The 18,935-nt window shown below is 37.9% G+C and overlaps 2 protein-coding genes across 3 annotated transcripts; both read right to left on the bottom strand.

Moving 5' to 3' along the window:
* Positions 1-5,321: 5,321 nt before the first annotated feature.
* On the bottom strand, positions 5,322-11,798 carry LOC127628007 (interferon-inducible GTPase 5-like). Of its 2 annotated transcripts, XM_052104659.1 has the most exons (4): positions 11,743-11,789; positions 9,861-9,945; positions 6,408-6,960; positions 5,322-6,247 (listed from the first exon to the last, which is right to left on the bottom strand). In XM_052104659.1, exons 3-4 carry the CDS (start codon positions 6,958-6,960, stop codon positions 5,622-5,624), a joined length of 1,179 nt encoding a protein of 392 aa, XP_051960619.1. In that variant the 5' UTR covers positions 9,861-9,945; positions 11,743-11,789; the 3' UTR covers positions 5,322-5,621. The 2 variants fall into 2 exon arrangements, with proteins under 2 accessions (XP_051960619.1, XP_051960620.1); XM_052104660.1 differs by lacking the exon at positions 9,861-9,945 and having other exon boundaries at positions 11,743-11,798.
* Positions 11,799-13,194: 1,396 nt separating this feature from the next.
* On the bottom strand, positions 13,195-18,887 carry LOC127627997 (interferon-inducible GTPase 5-like). The gene is made up of 3 exons (XM_052104638.1): positions 18,427-18,887; positions 16,534-17,101; positions 13,195-14,436 (listed from the first exon to the last, which is right to left on the bottom strand). The coding sequence occupies exons 1-3, from the start codon at positions 18,682-18,684 to the stop codon at positions 13,817-13,819; spliced, it is 1,446 nt and encodes a 481-aa protein (XP_051960598.1). The 5' UTR covers positions 18,685-18,887; the 3' UTR covers positions 13,195-13,816.
* Between the last annotated feature and the right edge of the window lie 48 nt (positions 18,888-18,935).

Below are 18,935 nucleotides of genomic sequence, written 5' to 3'. Positions count from 1 at the left end.
CCTTTGACCCATCTGTAAATACCTGTAATACTGAATAGTACTCTCGATTTACATACTGTTTAACTACTAATTCAGTTGATATGCTAATTGGTTTATTTATTTCTTTATGAATTTGTAAGTCAATTAATGGCATGGGATACATCCAAGGAGGAATTGCTGGTATTGGAACAGAGGGGGCTATTAAATAGTCTTTCAATCCCAAGCTGTTTGCCTCCTTCCCTACTAACCAACCAAAGCTTGCTATTTCTTTGTATTCATACTCCCAACATTCCTTCAACAATATTTTTACTGGATGACTTTCCAGATGTCCACATACACCTGACCAGTATCTCATCCTCAATTGAAGTCTGCGTTGTTCCAACGGTAATTCTCCCAATTCAACTTGTAGTGATACTACCGGAGAAGATTTAAATGCTCCACAACAAATTCGTAAGGCCTGATTTTGTATAACTTGTATTTTTTAAATAAAGTTTTCTTCGCAGAACTGTATACCATACTTCCATAGTCTATATTTGACCTGATCACTGCATAATAAATTCTTTTCAGTGACTGGCAACTTGCCCCCCAATCAGCACCTGACAAGCATCTTAAAACATTTATTCCTTTTTTACACTTTTCCAGCTGATGACCATACATTTTAATATTTAACTTAGGAATATTTTTCTTATTAGAAAAACAAATTACTTGTGTCTTTACCACAGAAAACCGAAAACCCCAACTATTCGCCCATTTCTCCACCTCCTTCACTGCTTTTTGCATTTTATTTTCTACAAACAGCATATTACGTCCCCTTTTCCACAATGCCCCATCGTCTGCATACAATGATCTTCCTATTCCAGTTTCAATATTACTAAATATGTCACTAATCATTAAGTTAAAAAGAATAGGGCTGCTCACACTTCCCTGAGGAGTTCCATTCTCAATTGAGAGAATCCTAGAGTATTCAGACCCCACTCTAACTTGAATCGTTCTTCCAAACAAAAAACTTGAAATCCAGTTATACATTTTTCCCTCAATTCCCAAACTTTCCAATTTCATTAACAGCCCTTCTTTCCACAACATATCATAAGCCTTTTCAACATCGAAAAATACTCCCATCAACATTTCTTTATTAATTTGAGCTTTTCGAATTTCCGCCTCCAAACTCAGAATTGAGTCCATCGTATTTCTCCCTTTTCTAAATCCGCTTTGACATGCTGACAGAATGTTTTTACTCTCCATTTCATACGTCAACCTATTCATAACCATCCGTTCCATAAGTTTGCATAAATTAGATGTCATGCAATGGGTCTATAACTAACTGGCTGAGAATGGTCTTTTCCAGGTTTAGCGATTGGAACTATTACTCCATGTTTCCAATTCACAGGAATATTCCCTAAATCCCAAATTTTATTAAAAAGTCTTAAAATTATATTCAATGATACATTTGACAATTGCGTAATCATCTCATAACATATTTCGTCCTTTCCTGGTGAAGTATGTTTAACCCCTACAAGCGCTCTCTTTAACTCATATAAGGTAAATTTTTAGTCTAACCTACTTCCTGATGTAATCTTCTTTTCATATATATGCTCATTCTCTTTCACTTTCTGTTCCCTATACTTCTTCATATTATCTGTAATATTATCATTACTATGCACCTTAACAAATGCTTCCACTAACATCTCTGCTTTATCACTATCTTTTATTGCTATTTTCCCTTTCCTACTAAAACTGGAATATTATTATTTCTCTGGATCCCTCCCATCTTTCTAATCATGTTCCAAACTTCATTTATTTCAATGTCTTCCCTATTCTATTACAGTATTCCCTCCAGAACATTCTTTTTGCTATTCTTATTTCTCTCCTTACCATAGCCTGAGCTCTCTTAAAAATAATATAATCAGTAAACAATATCGATTTTCTGGCTTTCTTCATTGCTTTATTTCTTTCCCTTACTGCCTTACTACATTTTTCGTTCCACCATGGGACTGCTTTTCTACTACTTATAGTTTTCTTTTTCCTATTACTTCCTCTGCCTTATTTCTTAACGCTTTAGTTATTTCCATACTTAACTCTTCTATTTCTTCAATTTCTCCCATTTCATTCATTTTGTTATTACACAGTTCTTTAAAAAGCTCCCAATTAGCTGCCTTAAATTTCCATCTTGGCATTCTCTCCACCACAGTTTGTACAATATCCATACCAATTTGACACCATACTGGATAGTGATCACTTCCCAATTAACTTTGCTTGTTTACATTCCATTCACATTTTCTAGCTAGATTTTCTGAAACTAGCGTTATATCTAACGCTGAATTACGCCCATTACTCACATCTATTCTTGTTATAGTTCCATTATTAATACATGCTAACCGTCCCCAATCTAGCATTTCTTCCACTATCCTCCCATTATAATCTGTTTTAACACTCCCCCATAATGTATTATGTGCATTAAAATCTCCACACCATACTACCTTTTGATTAGGATTACCTCTTATTTTTTCCATCTCATTCTTACATAACCTTTCACATGGATTATAAAAATTTATTATTTTAATACTTTGATTCCCTTCCCATACCTCCATCATCAACACCTCTTGATCCTCACTCACTTCTATATTCCTGTATCCCACCCCATGTTTTATAAATGTTGCTACTCCACCTCCATTACCTTTTTTCCTATCTTTCCTAATTAATTGATATCCTTGTAAAACAAAATTCAACTGAGGTTTGAGCCAAGTCTCCTGTATACATATAATATCTGGTCTTTTCTCCAAATCAGAGATGAATTTTTTAAACTCTTGTCCATTAGCAATTAGGCTTCTCGCATTCCACTGTAAAATTAAAAACACCATTATGAACCACCACATCCTGCTTGCGTATTTGTTAACTGCACCTTTAACTTCTCATTAATCATTTCCACTGATATTCCCTCAATCTCTAGGTATTTTTCAGCTGCTTTTATTATTATTCTAATTCTTTCAATCCGGCTTTCTGTTTGTGCAGAACAATTTACCACTTCAGCTATAAAGGTAACAAATGCCACATTACTCTTAATCCGAAGTTCTCTTTAGTTTTTTCCTGAGCCGTTTCCATCTTTTGTTGAGGAATTCCTTTACCATTATCCCCTGATTCTAAAGTCTTTCCTACTTTCTTTACCGCCTCCGAATATGACAATCCTTCTTTTATTCTTACATTTTGCACTTGAACTGCATTTTTCCTCACCTCACATCCTCCATATCCCGCACTATGTTCCCCTCCACAATTACAACACTTGGGATCCACTCCTTGCTCACATTTGCCATATTCATGCTCTCCTCCGCATCTCGCGCACCTTTGTTTACCTCTGCATACAGCGCTACATGTCCAAACTTTTGGCATTTGTAACGTCTTAGAGGAGGGGTACGTAAAGCCTAACCGGAAAACTCATAAATCCTAAGAAGACTTTACTTGGCAGTTTATCTTCATTACAATGAATCATCACCGAGAGGCTATCTCCCCTTTCATTGTTTCTATTACATTTCAGTCTTTTTACGCCAATTACTTCGCCTCCCGTAAGGCCTTTCTTAATCTTTTCCTCAGTTACATCAGTGGGGGATCCCTGTAATTACTCCTTTAACCCATTTCTTTTCTTCTTGAACTGAACAAGTTACACCTTGTCCCATGATCGTTTTAATTTCTAGAGCCTTTTTCTGTTGTCTACTGTCCTTACAAAAAATAATCAATCTACCATCCCTCAACTTCTTCACACTTTCAACTAGTCCAATTTTTTCTTTAATCGCTTTAGATAATTTCAATGGGTTAATGACACTGAAAGATCCAGCAGCAAATGTCAACAATATCTTAAACTCTTCTTTCTTTCTCCTTGTCACTTGTAATCCATTCTCACTTTCAGTTTCAGATTCATTACCTCTATTTTTCTTCCTTTTCCGATTTCCTACTGTACTCCATTCACCATTTCCAATCCCTCCACCTTCCACGTCAAAATTTTCATCCTCCATTTCCGGATCGCTTCCGGTTCCACTTCCTGCCATGCACACTCCAGTCACAGATCAGCTGACTCCCAATCCGCCTGATCGCGCCACCGTGGCAAAAATCGATCAAACGTGTTGGAATATTACTTCCTGCCTTCAACACATCCAGGAAAATCCTACTAGAACAGCTGAACTTTATTTGTGATTAATCAGAGTCACTTTAAATGATGGCAGGTGTGTAATGACTTCTATTTAACACGAGTATGAATGTGATTGGTTAACTCTGAACACAGCCACAGCCCCAGTTTTAAAAGGGTGTTAGTTTTTGTATTTTGTATTTTTCCCCATCAAAGTTTTCAGTTTGTTTTTCAATTGAATTGTTCACGTTATAGGTCACATTATAGGTGGAAAAAGTTCTGACATGATTTATCTTTGTCTCATTCTTTTACATCACAAGCACCTGCCATTTTAACAGGGGTGTGTAGACTTTTTATATCCACTGTAGATATTACAGTTTAATTTTCTGTTAATGCACGAGTCTGGTGAAACCCAAGACTTCTAGATAGAAAGTTCAACCTGTTGGTCAACTGCAGTGCTAAAATAAGATTTTTAAACTTTGGTATATGTGGCTTTAAAGTGTATTTACATGATCAAGACTTAATTAGCAGACTTTTCAGTCTGCTATCAACATGCAAGCAGTGTCACAGATGAGGAGTAGCCTACATCTAAAGTTCAATAATACAGGTAGCCTACTCCACTAAAATAACTCATTCTGCACTGAACTTTATGTTTGTGCTAAAATTAAATACAAGTAAAACCGTCAGAAATGGTGCACGAATTTTCCAAACTTTCTTTTTAATCTTGCACATTTTGTGCACTTTATTATCATGCGTTTACTGGCAGCAGCAACACACTGTCATTATGACATTTATGCATTTGCATTTGGCAGACGCTTTTATCTAAAGTGACTTACAGAGCACTTATTACAGGGACAATCCCCCCGGTGCAACCTGGAGTTAAGTGCCTTACTCAAGGACACAATGGTGGTGACTGTGGGGATCAAACCAGCAACCTTCTGATTAACAGTTATGCGCTTTAGCCCACTACGCCACCACCGCTACAATGATTGATGTATGCAGTCATAAAATCACACCTTCAAAACCTGAGTGTCAGAACTTGTACGCCCGGCTTAAGTAGGAGTACAGGTCTTCCTAATAAAGTGTTCAGTGAGTGTATATTGCGATTGTGATACTTTGTGTCTTTATTTGTTTGTTTTTTACTTCTTAGTCAGAGAAAGACATGCAGAGCAAATAGCACAATTCCATCCCTATTTATTCAATAATCTTTTTTTATTAGACTCTGTGTCTTGTGTAGAGATTCAATGAGAGGCATGAGGAACAAAAGCAGGATTTCTTAACACTGAATAAATGTATTAAATACACAAACAGGATATTTGAGGCTCCTTTTAGAGGGTGTCTGGAGCATCTTTTAATGTTTACTGTGTCAATAACATTCATGACTCAAACATTCAGGTCAGCCAAGTCAAAGTATGATATGTCTACAGTATGTGATATATACAAATGGAACAAATTATTTACACACAAAAGATTGTAAGTGCCCCTAATAGTGTACTAATTACCACAGATAGTTGTGAATGCTGGTACATTATCTCAGTGAGATCATGAGCACTTTCCTGACATCTTCTGCTGCATCATTCAGAACTTTCTTCAGCATGTATGAAACTGTCACATAAGACAATCCTGCAGCCGCCACATTGCCTAAAATGTGTTTATAGTGAACAATCAACTGAAACTGAACAGCATTTTTTACTAAAAGAACAAAGCTTTTACACAGCAGGTTTAAGATGATATCTTTGTCCATTCCAACACGCACTCCTGATTTCATCACACTCTTTATAATCTCAATACTCTTCCCAGATCTTTCACTGATCCTCTGCAGAGATTCATCATCCAGACCAAATGCAGTCTTGTACTTTTGTATTTCATATACTAAGAGAGCTACATCCACAGCAAATGAAAGACCAGGAACAGGAACTGCAGCCACACCAGCAGATAATAAAGCTACACTTAAAATGTTTTTCTCTAGAGATTTCTTCTTTCTCTCAGTAATCTCTGTTGTGATATTCAGTACAGTCAGCATCAGCACATGTCTCTTGTGTTGTGGGAGTTCAGTCTCCATCCTCTCATGCAGTGAATTAAAATCATAGTTGTTGAGATACCTGCCAGAAATCAAGAACACAACAGGATCCTCTACACCGATCTCTCTCAGACCTACAGACACAGAAAAAGGATTAATTTATTATTGAGCATTTGGATCTATTATCACATTGCTGTTAGAGTACCAGAAATAATTAATGTTAAAAAAATTACATTAGCCTGCTACACCATGACATATGTAAGACGTTAAAGTGAATAAACTTCAATATCAAACCTTTAACACAGTCCTCTCGTATGTTGTCCAGCGTCTTTTTCTCATCAAAGTGTTTCTTTCTTCTTTCAGCATCAATACTCAAATCAGTCTTGGAACGAATAAAATAGAAATTCTTCTTCATTCTCTTGATCTCTTTGACCAGGTCAGCGTGACATTCTCTGAAACGACCTGAAGCGATGATGATGAAAAAATCATAGCGCTCAAACTGAACAAGTTTAAGGTACTTTAGTGTTCCAATTCCAGGAAGATCCCAGAGTTTCACATTTTTATATTTTGGGTGTTTGTAAGCTTTGGGTTCTGTAGTGGTCTCCACAAAACCAGTTTCAGCTGAATCCTCATCGTCATCTCCCAAACCCCTAAAAGCATTGATAAATGTGGACTTTCCAGAACCAGATTCCCCCGTCACAGCAATATTAAGCTCTACACGATCTTGCTGGTCGAGGAAATGTTTGATGGTGTCAACAGCTGATGACAGATCCTGATTAAATAGAGTTTCTTTAAGATCTTCCAGCTCCTCCTGAGTTATAACAGAGTCATCTTCTGATGTAGCCATCTATAAAAGTTAAGTACAGAATTGAATGACATTAAAATAAACCACACTAAAATCACATTTCAAAGTATAGCAACAAGTGACAATCATCAAGATCCAAAACAGATGAGAAAATAACCACTATTGTCAAGTTTGAACTGAGTTGTTTTGATAGTAAACACTGCAGTAGCATCCCCATATTATTGAGGAAATTTAGCATGCATCCTCAGACTATTCTGCTGTTCATGTATAGACTACTAAGTTTTGTAAAGTTTGGGTAATGCAATAAGGTTCCAGCATCTTTACTGCCTTTAAAGGGAGCAGTGCTCTTTACCCCAATATATTGCCCTAAAATACCAATTTAATCTAAGAATTGTCATTTTAACTGATATGTGTTTAAAAATAATCTTCAGAAATACAGAACGTCTCGGTTACTGTCATAACCTCCATTCCCTGATGGAGGGAATGAGAATTTGTGTCGATGTAGTGACACTAGGGGTCGCTCATGGGAGCCCCAAACACCTCTGATCTTTGAGAAAAGGTGAATGGGAATTGGCAAGTGGAATTTGCATGCCACTCCCATGGACATCCGGATATAAAAGTAGCTGGCTCGCAACCACTTATTCAGGTTTTGTGCTGAGGAGCCGGGACGGGTTCTCAAACATTTCAGTGGGTAGTACAGCGTTGTGGCAAGAGGAGCACAATGTCTCGTTCCCTCCATCAGGAAACGTCCCCCAATGCCCCAAAAAACATCATATAGTTCCCCACATCCCTGTGGATGGGGGGATCAGTAAGGGAGCAGGCCGCACCAGCCGCCTTTTAATGCTTTTTATTCACATCAGGGAAGGTGTTCTTTTCCTTTCATTTTCTTTCAGGAGGAAAAGACACTACGGAGACCACACCCTGACTGAAGGGGAGGTTAACATGTGGCAATACATCACATGGGTTCAACAGCTGTACATGGAAGAGGCGCCGTTTTGGGTGCAGCGAAAACAAAACAAAAGGGAACTCAAGATTCTCTTCCTGGCCCAACGGGGGTCAGGATGGTCTGGATACCAGCTCCAGGTTTCGGCAGACATCTTCCTCCCTGGGTCGTCTGTCACAGGGGTGCTTAGGAGCCTTCTTCGAGGTCTTAGCAGTGGAATGTAAGGCGGGGGGCATCAGCTTCCTGCGGAGGGCTCTATGCTGGGGCAGAGGACTTGGGTCGGGCTGCGGCGGAGCCGTCTGGGTCTTTGCAGTTTCAGGGGGATGCCCTTGTTGAGCAGACGGGGTGCGGGATCTTGAGCCGTGCCGGGGAAAGATGTGCTGAATTGCCTCTGTCTGTTTTTTCACTGCCGAGAACTGCTGGGCGAAGTCCTCGAAGGTGTCACCAAATAGGCAGATCAGGGAGATAGGCGCATTCAGGAAACAAACCTTTTCGATGTCCTTCATCTTGACCAAGACATAGGTGGCTCTCCTGGACCAACAAGGTGGATATCGCCTGCCCAAGTGCCTGTGCCGTGACCTTCGTTGCCTGGAGGGCGAGATCGGTTGCTGAGCACTGGGATCAGGACTACCCATGTGCAGCTCTTATAGTGCCTTGGCCTGGTGTGCTTTCAGGAGGGCCATGGCATGCCGGGTGGAGGCGGCCTGTCCAGCAGCACTGTATGCTTTGGTCGCCAGAGACGACGTAGTCCTACAGGCCCTGGAGGGGAGTCCCGGGTGATTCCACCAGGTGGCGTAATTTTGCAGGCACAAGTGCACCGCAACCGCCTCATCCACCTGAGGAAGTTACGTATATCCCTTGGCCACCCCACCATCGAGGGTAGTGAGAGTTCAGGTTCGGACAGAGAAAGGTGTCCTCCACGACCTCGTCAGTTTTCATGCACTTCCGAGAAGAAGGCCGTGAGCAGTGCTCCAAATCCAGGCACCAATCCTCAAGCGCGAGGGCTCAGGGGTGGGTGGAGGTTTCCACTCCAGTCCGACACTCGAGACAGCCCAGGCAAGCATGGCGGTCAGCTCCGCGTCAGCCTCAGACTGGGCGGGAACACCCGAAGGTGGCAGCCCAGTCCTGTCCTCAGCATCTGACATCGCTAATGCACTCTCTGATTCTGCGATCGAAAATTCATCCTGCTTACAAGATCCGAAAGAGATGTTAAGCTGGCCCCGAGGTGAGTTGCCTGTCTCATCCCAGAACTCGACTGAGCATGCTGGGGAATGGGAGGTCCGTGCGGGATTACACGGCAGGGCCACTCCCACCGGAGTCCCCAAATCGTCTGCAGCACCAACCGACCTCGCCTTGTACCCGTAGGCTCAGGGACGGCTGGAGCAGCTTCCCCCCGAAAAAAGGAAAGATTGACCGCAAAGTTGCCATGGTCATGTTCTCGCAATGAGAACACGAACCATCCAAAAATGCTGCTTTAAAGTGACTTTGGCCCAGACACGTGAGGCAGCGATTGTGGCCATCAGAAGCGGAGAGATAATGACCGCATCCAGGAATTACACAAAGACAGAAAGGCATCTTTAAATAGACTCAGTGCACGCTCTTTTAGTCAGAAAATATACTCTTTTCTGGCACAGGAAATATAGTCTTTTAGCTGCCGAAGTGCCCAGGGGCGTACTCTGCATCAATCGTGCAGAGGGAGAGAAAGCCACCGAAATGCGGCGTATATCCAACAGCATATGCTTGTTCACATGAGGTAAATGGAACGGCAGTGGAACTCGCTGTTTAACACCACTCGACTCCGAAGAAAAAAGCTGAATGAATGGTTGCGAGGCAGCTCCTGTACTCATATGTCCGGGGGAGTGGCATGCAAATTCCACTCGCTGATTCCCATTCGCCTTTTCTCAAAGATCAGAGGTGTTTTGGGCTCCCAAGACTGACCCCTAGTGTCACTACATCGAAACAATGTCGAGTGAGTGACAGATAGGGAACTTATACTTACCTTTACACTTCAGAGCAAGCGTCACAATCAGTTATATTCTCAACACCAAAGTAATGATAGTAGTTGAGGATGTGATGTGTTTTTCCTATGAAAGTAAAACAGAAACATATACAGAAATGTAAACAGATGATGATCCACACAAACTCTTTATATTTTATTGCTATAGATCACCATAGTAACATGGATAAGAGGAAACTAAAGGTTTGGTCTCAAGTTCAGTTCCTGACACCAATATATTATATACTTAATATCAAATAAAATATAATATAATATAATATAATATAATATAATGCAATTATATGTCAGTTTTAGTTCAGTTCTCTACAGAGAATTGTTTTTTGCATTTTTTACTTCATATTCATTCTTAGCTCTACATTTTATTTTCACACATTTAATCTCTGCAAATTATGTGTTGATTTCCATCTTTGACCATTTTTGATTCATGACTCTTTACAGGTCTGTTTGAATCGTGAGACACTAGAAATTAATAACAGAAATATCAGGCGACCTTCATATACAGTTTATAGGGCAGATAAGGGCTAGTTGTCACACTTTATGCTGCAGTAAATATGTTTGATTGAAAGTCAATTTCTGTCTAGTCAAAACTTTGAAGTCTTGACTACAAAACAGTTATTGAACATTTTCACCATTATTGACCAGGAAAAAAGATACAGTTCATTGAATACATGTTGAACTTTAGTGACAACTTGCCCCAGTTTATAAAAGTAAAACAATATATTGCACAAAAGGTCATAAATGAAAATGAAAAAGCTAGTAGGTTGCACTTTTGATAATAAATGAATAGATAAGTAGGGTATCTTGTTGTTTTGCCATCATGTTAGTGCAGCTGCAGACAGATGCAAGCCCGGTTCTGCTGGGTTGTGAATGTTAGAGTGCCCTCAACTGAATATGTAACTGAATAATACTGTATATTGGCAAAGCATTTTTCTTTGAATCCCGGCTGACACACTCACACAAAACTAATAAACATGTATGATCTTGTAGATCAGTGTGTCCTGATTTGCAGGTGGAGCATTCTGCTTTCATGCCTCTATTGTACAATTGATCATTTGATTAGTAAAGATTTCTGCTCTCGCATAGAGAATTTCATTTATTTGACCAGCTTTCGATTTCTGCTTCGGGATAAAGTGGCACATAACTGCTGGTCAGTTTCCCAAAGCCAAATCCACTCCTTCAATATTTCATTAAATATGATTTCATCTAATATATTCTAATATATTGGACGAAATCTCAATTTATGCAGGACAAATAGAATTTTCTTTTGTTAAATCCATGGTTAAACCCAGAACCGCCGCTCCTTACATGCATACACAGCCTGTGTAGGGGCACCAACTCCATAGGGGGGCACCATCTTATCCACTGACTGCCCTTACTCACACATTATACGTACTTCAAGGACTCAAAAGCAGTTGCAGATCACAGATGATCACTTCACGCTCAAATCACGTGAACCCCTGTCCACCCCAGTTTTCTGGGTCGGTTGTGTCAATCAGGTCCAGTTTAAACTGAAAAGCGCAAATTTGCACATAAGCGAGTTTCCGTGCCAATGCACATATGTTTTATCACTTGTAGAGGCATGTTTGAGGACATGTTTAAAGTAAATAAAGGACAATTTAGAACAGAATTTTTAAGGCATTATTTGACGTGTGCTAACAGAGAAATATTTGACTGATTACAAACGATAATGTCGCCCTATAGTCTATGAAGATATAATTTAGAGAAATGAAGGTATTTGTTAAAGATCGAATTGAATACAGATTAACATTTCAGTTGCACTATAATACAAACATCAAGATTTCAATGAAATTAAAATAAATACACACATTTTTATTTTATTTGAAAGTTAAAAGTGTTTATTCACCTTGTGAAGGGCTTGAAAAGAGGAAATATCCGCAGCAACACTCTGAGATCTCTGCATGTGTGTGAATCTTCTGTGTACACATGAAAATCTTTTCTAATAAGTCACATGGGTCATGAGTTTTTAGGGGAGGGGAGGGGGAGGAAGTGTTTGAGATGTTACTGATTCAGTGTTATTGCTGTATATAATGACATTTGCTTTTAAAAATACTCTTTATATCTGTCATCCATTTGCCATGTCAGTTAATGCACAACATAGTATTTACTGTTAAAAACATTATTATGCTTCCAGTACACAAAAGATACACACATAGATTGCTGAAATTATCTTGTCATTGTCAGTAGATGTTGATAATGACACAGAGGGGAATTATAGTAGTAATACATTTAATAAGACAAGTACTGTATATACAGTTATAGTCTGATAATCTCATAATCACATTTTGGCTAGTGCTATCACATGTTCTTTTATGATCAATAGGTATTGTGTTAAATGCCCTGCATAACTTTCTCTGCCCATTTATTCAAATCATCTTTTTTAGACTCTGTCTTTTGTGTATTCTGGTTAGACCTGTTTTGAGATTCAATGAGAGACGGGCAGGAAAACAAAAGCAGGATTATGAGTCTTATTTCTTACCACTGAAATAGTTTTGAGTACATGAACAGGATATTTGAGGCCACTTTAGAGGGTTTCTGGAGGATCTATTCATGTTTACAGTGTCAGTGCTGATAACATTCAAGTCTAGGCAAATTTAGTGAAGTGAGAGTAAGTTTAAGACAATATTTTGTGTATGTTATTGCAGTAACTAAGTGTGAGAATAAAATAAGAAAATTAGATAAGACAAGATAATTAGAGGGATACACTGTCATCTTCAGGTGTCAAAACTCATTTTTATAATCAGGTATTATTATTGTATTTTATTCTTTATTATAATTTATAAAGATCATAAGATAATTTATACTTGATCTGATATAAAATGTGCAAATTCACCAAGGAAATCAGAATACCACCCTGGTGATCTGTATACAGTAACAAGTGCAAAGATGACAGAGATTTTTATTTTAATCTGACTGTCACATTTAACTAATGCACTGTGAATTACATGATACAGCAAAGACACTTTAAACATCTTATATATTAAATACAGTAAGATTAGTACATTTATTGTGACATAACAAGCATTTAATGTATCTGTGTCAATTATTGATTGCTTTATATTCTGTACAGATTACATAATGCCAAGCATTTGAGGTTAAATGTAGTGGAGGAATGGGTTTCAGTTATTATGTGTTTGAATTATGAAACACAATATTATATTTTACTTGTACTGCACAATGAATTAGCGCTTCTTTATTTGTGTAGCACACCGTGAGAGAAACATTACAATTCAACAACTCTGTGACTTAGACACTGAGAAAATACCACATACTCCATATAGTCAGGTTCTGTTTATTATACTACATTTATTATCATTCATTCATCAGTTGAAAAAAAGAAATACACAAAAAGAAAATGTAATTGTCAAGACCAGCATTTAGACACTGAAACCCCAAGTTGCTACCAATGGCAGGCTAGCGCCTTACATGGCAGCACATTGGTGTATGAGTGTGAGTGTGAATGGGTGAATGGGACATAGTGTAAAGCACTTTGGTAACCTCTAAGGTTAAAAGAAAGCGCTAGATAAGTGCAGACAATTTACCAGTAACTATCCATGTTATAAAATGCGAATTTTGCAGGTTTCGTCTATAATCAGTGGAGTATATGATCATGTAAACATAAATCAACACAGTTCTGTGAGTACAAGCAGTCACACAATATTTTTTTAGCACGCTTAACAACAACCATTAAAATGGAAAAACATTTTGATCACATTGTTCTGTTGTTATAATGTAATATTATTTATCATTGTGAGTTTAATTTACTAATACTGCAGTATATTGATTGTATTATTCAAACTATTTAAATTGAAATTAGAGTTATACAAACATATTATATGTAAAAACTTGTTTTAAAAAATCTTGTAAATATCCCTAAATAGTGTAGAACATTAAAACTATTAATTATGAATGAAATTTGGCTACTTAAGTGAGGACATTAGCACGTTCTTGGCATCTTCAGCAATTTCATTCAGGATTTTCTTCAGCATGTAATAAACTGTTGCAAAAGACAATCCTGCAGCCACAAGAGAGCCTATAATGGGTATAAAACTAAGAACTTCCTCAACAGCTTCTTCTGCTACATAAACAGAGCTTTGTTTCAGCAGATGGATAATTGAATTAGCGGTTATTCCTTCTCGCACAATTGATTTCATCACACTCATTAGAAACTCAATACTCTTCCCAGATCTTACACTGATCCTCTTCAGAGATTCATCATCCAGACCAAATACAGTCTTGTACTTTAGTGTCTCATATACTATCAGAGCTACATCTACAGCGACTGAAAGACCAGGAAGAGGAAGTGCAGCCACACCAGCAGATAATAAAGCTACTCTTAAAATGTTTTTCTCTAGAGATTTCTTCTTTCTCTCAGTAATCTCTGTTGTGATATTTGGTACAGTCAGCATCAGCACATGTCTCTTGTGTTGTGGGAGTTCAGTCTCCATCCTCTTCTGCAGTGAATTAAAATCATAGTTGTTGAGATCCCTGCCAGAAATCAAGAACACAACAGGATCCTCTACACCGATCCCTCTCAGACCTACAGACACAGAAAACACATGATTATAAGACACTGCTTATATTAATGATAATTATATTACTCATAAACAATCATCTTTGCTTGTTGCATCATTTTAGTGTTATTAATTATATTGTATTATAAATATGAGCGATACATTTATTCGTAACACAGCAGTAAATTAAAGATTAAAGACTGTTTCCTGAACACTCATCAGATGAACTGATCAATGGCACAGTTAGCCGTCATCAATGATTCATTTATTACATTATTTTATTAATTATTGAAGTTAGTAGTATTCAGCTGGTCATGTGATCTCAACATGGCAGCCCCCATGAGGTGACCCGCTCCATGTAAAATAAATCAGATTACAGGTGAAACTCGAAAAATTTGAATATCGTGCAAAAGTTCATTAATTTCAGTAATTCAACTTAAAAGGTGAAACTAATATATTATATAGACTCATTACAAGCAAAGTAAGATATTTCAAGCCTTTATTTGATATAATTTTGATGATTATGTGTTACAGCTTATGAAAACCCCAAATTCAGAATCTCAGAAAATTTGAATATTACATGAAATCAATAAAAAAAAGGATTTTAAATACAGAAATGTCGGCCCTCTGAAAAGTATAATCATGCATATGTACTCAGTACTTGGTTTGGGCCCCTTTTGCATTAATTACTGCCTCAATGCGCGTGGCATGGATGCTATCAGCCTGTGGCACTGCTGAGGTGTTATGGAAGACCAAGATGCTTCAATAGCGGCCTTCAGCTCTTCTGCATTGTTTGGTCTCATGTCTCTCATCTTTCTCTTGGCAATGCCCCATAGATTCTCTATGGGGTTCAGGTCAGGCGAGTTTGCTGGCCAATCAAGCACAGTAATACCATGGTCATTGAACCAGGTTTTGGTACTTTTGGCAGTGTGGGCAGGTGCCAAGTCCTGCTGGAAAATGAAGTCAGCATCTCCATAAAGCTTGTCTGCTGAAGGAAGCATGAAGTGCTCTAAAATGTCCCGGTAGACGGCTGCGCTTGACTCTGGACTTAATAAAGCACAGTGGACCAACACCAGCCGATGACATGGCTCCCCAAACCAACACAGACTGTGGAAACTTCACACTGGACTTCAAGCATCTTGGATTGTGTGCCTCTCCATTCTTCCTCCAGACTCTGGGACCTTGGTTTCCAAATGAGATGCAACATTTGCTCTCATCAGAAAAGAGGACTTTGGACCACTGAGCAACAGACCAGTTCTTTTTTTCTTTAGCCCAGGTAAGACGTTTGACATTTGAAGCCCATGTCCAGGACCCGCCTGTGTGTGGTGGCTCTTGATGCAGTAACTCCAGCCTCAGTCCACTGCTTGTGAAGCTCCCCACACATTTGAATGGCCTTTTCCTGACAATCCTCTCCAGGCTACGGTCATCCCTGCTGCTTGTGCACCTTTTTCTTCCACACTTTTCCCTTCCACTTAACTTTCTATTAATGTGCTTTGATACAGCACTTTGAGAACATCCAACTTCTTTTGCAATTACCTTTTGAGGCTTTCCCTCCTTGTGGAGGGTGTCAATGATGGTTTTCTGCACAACTGTCAGGTCAGCAGTCTTCCCCATGATTGTGAATTCAACTGAACCAGACTGAGAGACCATTTAAAGGCTCAGGAACCCTTTGCAGGTGTTTAGCTGATTAGAGTGTGACACTTTGAGCTACAATACTGAACCTTTTCACAATATTCTAATTTTCTGAGATTCTGAATTTGGGGTTTTCATAAGCTGTAAGCCATAATCATAAAAATTATATCAAAAAAGGCTTGAAATATCTTTCTTTGCTTGTAATGAGTCTATATAATATATTAGTTTCACCTTTTAAGTTGAATTACTGAAATTAATGAACTTTTGCACGATATTCTAATTTTTCGAGTTTCACCTGTATATTAATGTACTGATGAAATCTGAACTTCATGTGAGTGTTCATGATTTTAAACAGATTTATGAAAGTACTATTCTTATAAATAATGATAATTACTGAGTGCAGCTTTAAACTGGGATTCAAGAAATTAGTTCAACAGTGAATAAAGTTCACACTTCAAACCACTGTCATGTAATAAACATCATAAACAAACCGTTGACACAGTCCTCTCGTATGTTGTCCAGCGTCTTTTTCTCATCAAAGTTTTTTCTTCGCTTTGCACCATCAATACTCAAATCAATCTTGGAACGAATAAAATAGAAATTCTTCTTCATTCTCTTGATCTCTTTGACCAGGTCAGCGTGATATTCTCTGAAACGATCTGAAGTGATGATGATGAAAAAATCATAGCGCTCAAACTGAACAAGTTCAAGATACTCATGAGCTTTGTACTTCAGTGTTCTTATTCCAGGAAGATCCCAGAATTTCAAATTTTCATATTTTGGGTGTTTGTAAGCTTTGGGTTCTTTAGTGGTCTCCACTTCACCAGTTTCAGCTGCATCCTCATCGTCATCTCCCAAACCCCTAAAAGCATTGATAAATGTGGACTTTCCAGAACCAGATTCCCCCGTCACAGCAATATTAAATTCTACATGATCTTGCTGTTCGAGGAAATGTTTGATGGTGTCAACAGCTGATGACAGATCCTGAGTAGATATACATTCTTTAAGATCTTCCAGCTCCTCCTGAGTTATAACAGAGTAATCTTCTGATGGATCCATCTATAAAAACATTATTGTCAATAGAAATGCTTGACATTAAAATGAGGTTATAATAAAATAAAAAAATTTAATCACAAGTGTCAATCGCTGAGATCCGAACAGATTACGGAGTTGCAGTAGCATCCCATATAAAGTTTGACATGTTTCCTAAGTAACGTGATAGAGGAGGAGTTATGAACATGAGCAAATGAATGCGTACAGCGTTTATGTAACACTTAACGCTTTACACCGTTTAGAAACAGCGTTTGAAACTTAATACGGCGATACAAAATACGTGAATTCTGACCCTCTTGGCTTTCCATACTGGTCTGGTGTGCAACTTTAAGGCATTCAGAAGGCAATGTTAGGGAGTGTGTGTAAAGCGTGAAATTGACAAAGGCCGGTGAAATTAGATTATTCTGTGACTATAAAAACATGTGTAGCTTTATCCAGATGTAACTTAATATTGTCAAACAAGTTATATGGTACAAAAAAACAAACATTTAAAGCCATAAATGGCTTATTCCCTAGGATATGTAATGATGCTATAACTATGTAATGTAACTGAAATTGCATTTAACTTGTAGCTAACAGAAATAAATGCATGTCAGACCTCCTATAACACACGTATACACAACACATTTCCACCTTACATGACTTTTATTTTGAAGTCCCATTTTACTTTGTTATTTTTAATTTTTTTTCAAATTATTTTTAATTTTTAATTCAAATCCATGTAACTTCCTGGTCATGTAAGATGTGTGTGAAAATATAACAGGTGGTCTGACATCATCAGGTCACATGACCAGGACGTTGCATGGATTTTAAAAATAAAACAAATAAATACACAGAATCATATTTCCACAAACAAAGCTGTGTAAGATATGTAGCAGGTGATGTGAGATCTTTAGGTAAAAAAGCCAGAAACATAAATAGATTTACTTCATTAAAGCATTGTTTACATTAAATAGTTATAACAGAAATTTAAATCATAAGAAAAAAATGTTTTAACCAACATAAACATATGTGAAATATATATATATATATTTTTATGTATCCATGGAATAATGAATCTCTAAACTGATATTTGTGCATTTTTCACTTTTGAGACTCTCCCTAACTTGGATTGCCCTTGTTGGAATTGTTGTTTTGTGTTTTTCACTTTTGATGCTTAAAACAATTAAATTTATCAGAAACATAATAATTACTTTTGTTTATAATGATTAACAGTGTTATCGGAAAGATTGAATGTGTAACAAATATACAATATAAAAACAACTTTAACTGTGTCTGTAGAATATTTTGGGCTATATTGGTATTGCCATAATGATATTAATGTATCTGACCTTATTATCGATCACAGCTTTGTGAGTTTTGTCTGTCCTGAAACTCTCACACAGGTTCTTTAAAGCGAAATTTACTGGAGGAAAAACATTTGACGATCTTCTTCTGCAAACTGGACATTCTTTAGATCCTTTACTTTCCCAAAACTTCTGAATACACTCTTCACACATACTGTGACCACAGGACTGGACAACAGGATTTGTAAAAATGTCACAGCACACAGGACAAGAGAAATCCTCCTCAGAAAGTTTAGACGCCATTTCACAGATCTGTCCTTTACAGTTTCACTTTCAGTTTAATAATCCAGTTTTAACACTCCGGATTCTCATCCACAGCAGATACTTTCCTTCAGTAATGTTCATCAGACATATTACAAATGATCCCGTGTTCAATCGCAACACGTTATGAAGATGAACGCGTTATTTTTACTCTCCAACTCCTCTGAGCCTCTTTCACACGTCTATGTTTGTCGCTTCCTGCTATGCAAGTGCATGCAAAACCGCAGAACCAA

This window comes from Xyrauchen texanus, chromosome 34 (genome assembly GCF_025860055.1).
Source record: "Xyrauchen texanus isolate HMW12.3.18 chromosome 34, RBS_HiC_50CHRs, whole genome shotgun sequence".
NCBI classification, from domain to species: Eukaryota; Metazoa; Chordata; class Actinopteri; order Cypriniformes; family Catostomidae; genus Xyrauchen; species Xyrauchen texanus.
This window is presented reverse-complemented; position numbering and strand designations above follow the sequence as displayed.